General features: G+C 31.4%; 1 protein-coding gene across 1 annotated transcript; it reads left to right on the plus strand.

The window, feature by feature from the left end:
- The first annotated feature begins 3,383 nt into the window (after nucleotides 1–3,383).
- On the plus strand, nucleotides 3,384–9,634 carry LOC128173940 (probable serine/threonine-protein kinase clkA). Its single transcript, XM_052839603.1, has 3 exons — nucleotides 3,384–3,516; nucleotides 4,032–4,125; nucleotides 7,866–9,634. Exons 2-3 carry the CDS (start codon nucleotides 4,056–4,058, stop codon nucleotides 9,632–9,634), a joined length of 1,839 nt encoding a protein of 612 aa, XP_052695563.1. The 5' UTR covers nucleotides 3,384–3,516; nucleotides 4,032–4,055.
- The last annotated feature ends 1,042 nt before the right edge of the window (nucleotides 9,635–10,676 follow it).

Genomic DNA, 10,676 nt, shown 5'->3' on the forward strand with positions numbered 1-10,676 from the left:
ACTATTTAGAAAACTAAATAACATTGGAAATGAAAAAGAAATCAAAGTGTGTATCAGACCTTATCATAGAAAAAAAGTTTAATTCGGCTAATAATTATTCCCTTTTAATAAAGACTTTAATTTTTTTAAGTAGCATGTAGCAATGCAATTTTTGTATCCATCATTTACATATAGCAATGAAATTTTGTTTTCCTTACCTTGCAAGGCAAACTGAAGAATGCAAAACATAATGATTGTTTGCTTAATTCGATCTACTAAATGTTATGCAATGACATTATGATAATGGCAGAACACCAGTCATCATTACTGATAATAACACCCCCCCCCCCTTCGCGCACCATTCAACTGCCAGCCACACTGGACGCTCTACAGTGTGATGCAAGATATGCTGCAAAAATATTTTATTGATTACTTTGATACGATTTGGTATGGTAATTTTATTTTTTTTTCTGCATCAAAGGGCTTTACTGTGCATTTTGAATTACTGACCAATATTTCAGTGTTGGAAGTCAAGATACAAGCTAGAGGCAATTCACTTTTACGTGTAAGTTTACAAAGCTTGAGTTTGATTTGAACATTTTTTTTTGTGTATATATAGATTAATAATGTATTTTACATGATATACAAGAGAGAAACAATTCACTTTTACGTGTATGTTTACAAAGCTTGAGTTTGATTTGAACATGTTTTTGTGTATATATTTGTTAATAATATAATTTATAATTAATAATATAAAATATATTATATACAAGCGAGAGACAATTCACTTTTACGTGTATGTTCACAAAGATTGAGTTTGATTTGAACATGTTTTTGTGTATATATTAAGTATTGATATAATTTATAATTAATTAATATATTTCAAGCATTTAATTAAATATTTAAAAAAAAAATACATACCCGTAGTTATATTATTATAAAAATTTGCATTGTCCTCACTTGAATTAGGTTTTGTTTTATGGGTAAGCATTTGAACAACAGCCATTTTATGCAATGTTTAATAAGTGTTCTGTGATGTTACCCGATTCTTTCTTTTCCCTTTGACTGAAATGTAATATTTTCCTTGGCTAAAACATTATGTGACTGTGGGATATATATACACTGTCTTAGCAGCTACCCGAAATAAACGACCTCTCTTGACCATCGGCCAGTTTTATTTTTCCAGTGGTTGCTATCTGCAATGTAGTCACTTTGTTCTGTCTAGAGCAGAACAAAATGACAGCGTTAAATTTGTGTAAACATGTGCGGAAGGAGACGTCTTATATTTTTAGCAAAATAACGTAAACAGTGAACGAGGACAAATCTCAAGGCATATTGCGGTGTATATTAAATCAAAAAATACTTTTAACAAAATGATACTTCTAAAATGACCATATTTTTGGATGCCCTATCAATAAGTTCTTATAAAAAAAATACATTTCTGCACTGAGTATAAGAGTGAGTCACACTCACTTTTTCTGGATTAGGCATATTTTTTTTATACCTGAAAACGGTGACGCGTACTTGCTGTAATGGCATTGTACCCTAACAAGATCATAAAGTCACAATTTCTCAACTTATTAACGTTATATATAATTTTGATTTTATATAAAAACAGAAAAGAAAAGAAAGTTACAACTTTGCACTTACAACTGCACAAAAATAAAACAAAGATGCGGAAATGCATACGTACTCCATCTGTACTCGGCCTCTTTAAGTAAAGATAGTCATATTTTTTAAACAAATGATTGATTCCTATAAGACACGGCATGTTTAGAGTAAAAGGCAATTATGTATTTTTTTTAAACTGTGGTTTGCATTTTGGGGAAACTTTTAAATCACATGCATTAAATGAAAACCAGTTCTTAGTTTTAATATGCTGCTATTTGGAACACGAGAAATTAAAGTTTGTTTAATTCTACTTGTCCTTGACACACATGTTATTATGTAACTTGAACGCAATGTTACATCTGTTCATTCGTTAAAATTTACGTCTTTATAAGCTTTATGAGCTCATAAGTGGTTCATAAATATGAGGAGATCATTAATTTGTATTCACTCATACTGATTTATTCAGACAGTTATTGCATGTTGACTATAAAATTTCATTTACCTTAAATGTGTTTTAGATAGTTTCGTATAATTTTTTGAGGGAGGGGTCTAATTGTATTAAAATAAGACTTATTTCACTACGATTTAAAGGTTACATGGAAGGTTGTCATGAAATGTCAAGAAACAAGATTGGCATAGTGGAAACTGCGTTTTGAAATTGCTTTTGACAACTTAAAGTATTGCATTTTATTTTGAATTCATGATCAAAAATGTAAATTAAATCAACAAGTTTCTTTTAATTCACCAATCATTAGTAACAACGTGACATATATAATTTCAACCTGACAGTGTACTTGAATTTAAGATCACTTAAGCATTATTAAAGTGTTCTTGAAAAGCTTTCTAAAAAAAATTAGCATACGGAGATACATTGGTTGAATTTCATATGTTCAGTATAATAAGTTTGCCAATGATATTAACATGATTACATTTTCTTATTTTTAATTAATTGAAGATATATTTTATTTAATGCATCAAATAGGTGTTTAATACACCATACAGAGAGTTGTTCTTTTAATTCATTTGATTTTAAAGCAGGCATCAATAAACAATTATCCTGTTATTGCGATAATGTATATAAATACGAGGGATCTTTGAAATAAGTTGTTGTCCACCTTTTCTAGTGAACATTGAAATACTTATTGAACATTTTCCGATTTTAAGTAGTTATAAATACATATGTATACATGAAAAATAAAGAAAATTGGGGAAAAAAATCGAATAAAGAGATTACTTTTTGTCTTTTAAAGGGACAACTTGTGTCAATAAAGATTAGATGGTAGTATTCAAGTAAAAGAGGATGTTCGCATAACAATTAAGATATTAGATAATAGTGTTAAAAATGTATTGAACTGACGTCCTATAAAGTGTAATGACGATCCGGGTCAAAAAAACCTTTAAAAATTTATCAAATTACCAGCAATGATCTATTTACATAATTTTCATTTTTGGACATCTAAAAAATTATCTCGAAAATTTTTTAGGCAGTTTGATGACCTGAATCCATTTCCTTAAAAAAGTTTAATATTTAAAAATGTTCGTCAACTTTACGTTCAAGCTGCTACGAGACAATGGTTTTAAAGTTATCAAAAATGTTTAAGTAATGCTTCTTTATCTAGATTAAAATCTAATCAGAACCTGTTGAAACTGCCACAGTAGAATAATAAATATTTTAACTACATCATTCAGCAACAATAAAATTACGTAATATTTTTTCTTCAATTTTTTAATTTTCATTTTTTCACGTCCTACATCATGTTTAAATTGACCATACATCACAAATTAGCATCATCTTTTTAGACATACATTTATCACTAATGTATTACCGAGGTGGAGACTTCGCTGATAGCTTATATAAATGGTTCATTCCTGTTAGAAGATCACGTCCATTTCAGGAGACGAAGAGAATTAGTGGCAGTTCTGTTGGTAAGTGATAAATTTATTATCTTTATTCTTTTATATATTTTTTTTTATCTATTGTTTTGTTGTAAACAAAATAATAAGACAGAATATAATTGGGTTTATTAGATCTAGCTTAATTCTGAATGATTACTTTAATTTTAACATCGGTTGGTGTGTTCATTTACTTGTATGTGGTGGAAATTTTCATATATTAATGTTTTATTCATTTCTCCTTATATCTGTCTAAAGTTATTTTTAAACTGATTTTTTTCGATTTTAATTTAATAAACTAAAGAAAAACAATCAGTAATTAAGTTCGGAATGATTCTCATTCTTTGTCTCTCTACATGTATTTGAAAGTTATTTAATGGGGTGTGACTTGCTCAGTTCATATATTAAGTAATCAACTCACATGTGGGCGGGGAAATTCGGGAATGCGCTCGGTCTTGGTATGAGTAGCCAAGAGCCTTGCTAAGTCGTATCGAGTTTATTCGAATATATCCACAACTGTAATAAACCTCCGTTCTTTTATTTTCTAGTATTCCTCAGTGGACTTTAGAATAATGATGAAGGCTGTGGTTTTGTTGTTCCTTCTCTGCTTTGTCATAGAAGAGGGAATGTCTAGGCCTACCGGTGAGTTAGATTTGACCGAAATATGCTGACAAAAATAGTTCACAGTGGTTTGAATTATAGTTACAAAATTTTTACTTTTCATTTTATCATTATGAATTTACTTTTGGTTTGCTAAGAAATTAATTTATTGAATTCATTTAGCTGTTAAAAATATTTACACAAATGAAACATCAATCAGTGAAAGTATAATATCAGGTCGTAATCCGGTTTGAAGTCGCAAAGAGAGTCAGTCACGTTTTCCAAGAAATATTAAAGGGAAACTGGATGTATTCATACGCACCAGATTTGGTAATTTAGTCTTCTGTGTTATGTGTAAATATCACTCAAATCAATCGATGCAATTTAAGAGGGGGAGGATGTAAGTATTCGGGATATGTAAATATTCAGCGACATTGCATAAAAAATATATCACACACTTCATCAGGTTATGCAATTATTTTCTGCAGTGAAAAAAATATCAAATATATTAAGAATTCTAAAATATAAAAAATAAAAATACTAAATATAAAAATTACTTTATTTATTTAAAAAAAATAATAAAGTGATTGAAAAAGGAAGTAAAATTTCCTAAATTATTCCTAAATTATTCTTGCTAAAAAGAAACGGCCAAATCATTTCCTATTGGAATTTGAGTCTCACATCACATGATAATTTCGTGCAGTCTGTGATTTACTTAAGTCGCTGTGGGTTTCGACCAATCGCTAAACGGAACGTGTAAATGTCAGTCTGTCTGTTACTATAGAGCTTTGAATTAACTATACGTCTATGTAGGAAATAGAGGGATGTAAATAGTTTATGAATGAAATGTATTGTTGCTAAATATAGATAATATGTTGGCAAAAGGATGGTCACATGACAGAGGGCGTTAAGCCCTCTTAAACATTTGCCTTTACAGCCCGGGCCAAAATGTCGATTATTTTTTTTAAATACAGTTTCTTTTTAACATTCAGCATATTTCAGAAGTTGACCCAATGCAGCATTTGCGTGGATAATGCAGAAAAATGAAGTTACAGCACATTTAAACGTTTTGAATAAATAGACAAATCAAAGTACTGAAGTACTGACGGGAGTTGATTATCGATTATCATTTATTTTAAAATCAACGATATGTGATTTTGCATGGCAAGTAGCATCAGTAATCGAAATAATTCTGAGATATTGCATGGATCCAGGCAAGATTGAACTGTAGTTTTATTTAACCAAACGCTCGACTGTCTCCGTTTATCTCCGACAAGCAAGAGAGACTCTGTGTTTTATCCGATAATAACGGAAACAGCTGAGCGTCTTGTTGAACGAGACTATAGTACATTGAAGTCTAGCGTATGAATACGTACGACTTCAAAAAATATCTAAACTGTAAGTACCATTTAAAATCTTACTATTTTCATGGTATTAATAAATAGGTTTTCTTGAAAAACAATGCTTCAGAATACATTGCATCTGACTATATCGATTATTTTCAGGAACTAAGTGTTTTCAGCGGTATAGATTTGTGCTTAGGTCCAAACACTGTTTCACTTTCAGTTTGCCTGAGTAAGTGCATAGGAGAGTTGATTAAAATCAACTCCCAAAAATAGTCCATGTATTAGGGCGCTGGTCTAATTAATACCTGTTTTTGATGGTTACCTTGATTTAATCGATGCAAGAAGTTGCTGCAGAAGAGAATACACTTTTTGAATAAACTAATACTTAAAAATCATATGGAAAATGTCGAAAATATTGCGACATGTTACAGTATACAAATTAGTAATTTAGTAAAACTTCAGTAAGGACAACATGTGATCCTGTAATTTTGAAATAAAACATTGATATTGAACTCGCCATAGTTACAGGCGTTTAATGTTATATGACTACCTGAAATATGTATTTTTTTTAACAAACATCAATAACATAAAATGTTTCTTCTCAATGTTATAAAATGAAAGGATCCTTCAGATAAAGCTCAAGTCTTCAATAAAATATGAAGGAAACGTGAAAGCCCTGACGGCTCGTTTAAGATTCGGATTTGAAATAAGAAATTCAATATAAAAAAGTAAAGACTTAATATATATACTTTATATTTGTCAGTGAATAAACCAATAGTTTCATAAATCTGAACACGTGTACCTAAGCGGCAGCAAACTATCTTAACTAGAGTTCATCTGTACATGCTCTCGTCTACAAATAAATGTCATATGTCTACAAATAAATGTTAAATCATCACTAGTATAATATTTATGTGTAATATTTTTGTATGCACAAAATATATACAATATGTAATTAGATTAGTAAAAATACAATGTTTTTTGCGAATTTATGTGATTTTGCTCGCTCTGGGTGTGTCCTTCCAGATGCATAATAATACTGTTCGCCCCTAATACGTTTAAACCTGGAGTTTATTGTTGTATAAAGTTGCGGTATTGAGCGATTGATGTGCAGTTCAAAAACTTTTTTAATTTATTATTTTTTTGGAGGGGGTCCTGATGAAAATGCTCCTTTTTTAAGGGTGGGGGGGGGGGGGGGCGGAGGTGTTCCATAACGCTAATAGCCTTCGTGTTATAAGATATCGGGGGAATATGCACAAAGGGCGATCAAAATCACTTAGATTCCCAAAAAATAAAATTAAAAGATAATTTGATATTTTTTTGTAAGGAAGATAGTTTACTGATACTTTTTAGGACGGTTTGGTGTCGCAATGATAGAAAATACATATGTAAAACTTGATTGGCCAGTTAAGATATAAAATGTCGTCTTTTGACTTTTGATTTATTATACATGTATTCCGAATATCATATTTAGATTCAAGAGTTCAGAATGAGCTCACTGGATTTTCATAGAAATCTGCAACAAAGGACAAAAGCCAGAAACAATAAATATCTGTCCTGTTTCGAAACTTACTCATATTTTGTACGATAAATGGTCACAATATTTGTTTTCTAAAATAATATCTTTACGTCGATATCTATATTTGTGTATATATATAATTGTTTGTTTCAATACCCTTGAAATATCAGTGACTTGTAAATGTATAACAGCAAGATGTAATCTTTGAAGGAAAAATGTCATTCCAAAACAGTGATAGCTTGATCTCTCACCCTTCATTATCTTCATCATTGCCAGATCAGATAGTCTTGTGAATTACTTATCAAAAATACTGTTTTATAAACAGATAACTTATCCGACCAAACAAATATCTAATTCGAACAAAACGTCCGAACAAATAACTTATTTGTCGGCACAAATCGTAATTCGTCCGAGCGAATAGCCAATTTGTCCGAAAAAAAAACTTATTCGTCTGAAGAAATACCTTATTTGTTCAAACAAATAGAAAATTTGTCCGATCTTAATTCCACTGAAAAAAAAACTTACATGTCCATAACAAATTGTAACTTATTCAAAAAATAACTTTGTTGTCCGAACGAATAACTAATTCGTCTAAACAAATCCCAATTCGCCCTAACAATTTTTTTTTATCTGACCCTTCAACGCCGCCGTACCAAGAAGACAGTTAGAATGAAACGTTTACTGGATTTTGACCTTAATACCCATTTCTTGTTTTTAGAAAAATGTTGACAATGCCACATCTTGGCTTATTATTCATATCATAGTATTTTGTAAAGTTCCCTTAAGAATTGTCTACAAAAATCATTTTTAAACTTATTCAAAAAATAAATCACTCTGTTTAATGAATACAATCATTCACATTTGAAAACATGTAGCACGCAATGATTATTGATTTTTTGTTGTTTTTGTCTTCTTAGAATATAGCAAATCAGAAGAAAATGGAAATGGTGAAAATAACTCAACTAGCTTCGATGTATACGACAATGGTGATGACGATAAAGGAAGTAAAGATAATGGTGATGAAGATGATGAAGATGACGATTATACAAGTGAGGATAATGATTATTCTGACGAAAATAGTGATGGGGAATATGAAAGTGAAGATTATGAAGATGACGATGACAGAAGTGAAGATAATGGAGATGATGAAAAAAGTAATGGAGGAAATAGAGATGAAGAAAATGCTAGTGACGATGATGGTGATGGCAATACTGAAGATTATACAAAAGAATACAATGTTTATAGTAAAGAAAATGCTGATGGCGAATACAAAAGTGATGAAGATGACGATTATAGTGATGACGTTGAGAGAAGTAAAGGTAACGGAGATGACGAAAGTGATAGTGTATGCAATGGAGATGAAGGAAATGCTAGTAAAGATAATGGGGAAGACAAAACTGAAGACTATTATACAAGAGAATACAACGGTAATAGTAAAGAAAATGCTGATGGCGAACACAAAAGTGATGAAGATGACAATTATAGTGAAGATAATGGAGATGATGAAATAGGTAGTGTAGACAATGGAGATTATGATGATAGAAGCGAAGACAGTGGGGAAAACGATAACGGCAGTGATGGTCCTTGGAATGGATATAACGGGAATGGCAATAATGGGGATGGGTACAATGGGTATGAGAATAATGGAAATGGCAATAATGGCGATGGGAACGATGGGTATGAGAATAATGGAAATGGCAATAATGGGAATAACAGAAATGGCAACAATGGGGGTGGGAATAATGAATATGAGAATAATGGGAATGGCAATAATGAGTATGGCAATAATGGGTATGAGAATAATGGGAATGGGAATAATGGGTATGATAATAACGGAAATGGCTATAATGGATATGGCAACAATGGGAATGGGAATAATGGGTATGAGAATAATGGAAATGGCAATAATGTGTATGGCAATAATGGGTATGAGAATAATGGAAATGGCAATAATGGGTATGGCAATAATGGGGGTAATAATGGGTATGAAAATAACGGAAATGGCAATTATGGGAATGGATATAATGGGAATGGCAATAATGGGTATAACAATAACGGTAATGGCAATAATGGGTATGAAAAAAACGGAAATGGCAATAATGGGAATGGATATAATGGGAATGGCAATAATGGGTATGACAATAACGGGAATGGCAATAATGGAAATGGCAATAACGGGGATGGCAATAATGGGTATGAAAATAACGGAAATGGCAATAATGGGAATGGTTATAATGGGAATGGCAATAATGGGTATGACAATAACGGGAATGGCAAGAATGAAAATGGCAATAACGGAAATGGCAATAATGGGTATGGCAATAAGTGGAACGGCTATAATGGAAATAGCAATAATGGGTATGAGAATAACGGGAATGGCAATAATGGGTATGGCAATAACGGGAATGGCAATAAGTGGAATGGGTATAATGAAAATGGCAATAACTTGAATGGCTATAATGGAAATGGCAACAATGGGAATGGGTATTATGGAAATGGCAATAATGGGAATGGGAATGACGGGAATGGCAATAATGGGTATGGGAATAATGGGAATGGCAATAATGGGTATGGGAATAACGGAAATGGCAATAATGGGTATGGGAATAACGGAAATGGCAATAATGGAAATGGCAATAATGGATATGGGAATGGCAACAATGGAAATGGATATATTAGGAAGTGAACGCGGTCCTATCGTGGAAGATAACAATCAGAATAAAAAAGAAGCCATGTTTTATAAAAACTGTTGACGTATATAGGCGAATAATAATTACATCAATTATATTAATCAGAGTTTTAATGTATCTGCTGTATTTTTTAATTATATCATTCTTGTAGTACTTATAGCCACAACATGTCACACATGCAGAATCAATTAAAAAAGGAACAAAAAGGTTTACCTATAGTTTCATTTGTTAAAAAAATGCTTTTTATTATTTTAATTCTTAAGACTAAATCAAGAGGTTAATATGACCTAAATGTTTTGGTTATAAGGTCACCGACAGTTCGTGTTTGGTATAGAGAGACTTAGTTCAGTAAACATCGCTTTTATAAGTTTTATGTATGTCATATGTGAACAAAACTCAATAAAATGGAAATAAATGAATGAAACAGGTGGATTTAAACACGGCAAACTGATACATTTCATAATCAACCATACTTAAAACTAACACTTGGTTAATACCCTCTGAGGGTCACCAACAATCGGTCACTGCAGCTGTCTCACACAATGGAATACCAACTTTGTTGCGCTTTTCTTGCCTATTAGGCAAGCAAAGACGGGGGAACAAATCTTTAAACACATGTAATTAGAGATATTGCTTACTTGACCTTATTTTCTATTGCATGTTCGTGTAACTTTAATAGCATTTGTTTAAGAAATAAACAACGTTATCTAGCGAACATGGCGTTATGAAATACCAATTGCGCTGCTGGCATATTCCTTGATGTGCGCTAGTGCATCTTGGAAAATATGCCAGCAGAGCAGTTGCTATTCATAACCGCATGTTCACAAAATGATCGTTGACTTTTCCTTAGATCTGCAGATCCCTTGAAGTAGATCTTGACATTAAGATATTGTTTATTAAAAAACGTCAGAGTGTAATGTATTATTTGTTTTCATTAACTCACATAAATTTGTTTACAGAATGAATAATATGATGAAACAGTAATTTCTTTAAATTCTTAAATAAGACATGTTTAAATGCACAAATTTTAAGCCCCTT

The sequence above is a fragment of the Crassostrea angulata genome, chromosome 2 (assembly GCF_025612915.1).
Source record: "Crassostrea angulata isolate pt1a10 chromosome 2, ASM2561291v2, whole genome shotgun sequence".
Lineage (NCBI taxonomy): Eukaryota > Metazoa > Mollusca > Bivalvia > Ostreida > Ostreidae > Magallana > Magallana angulata.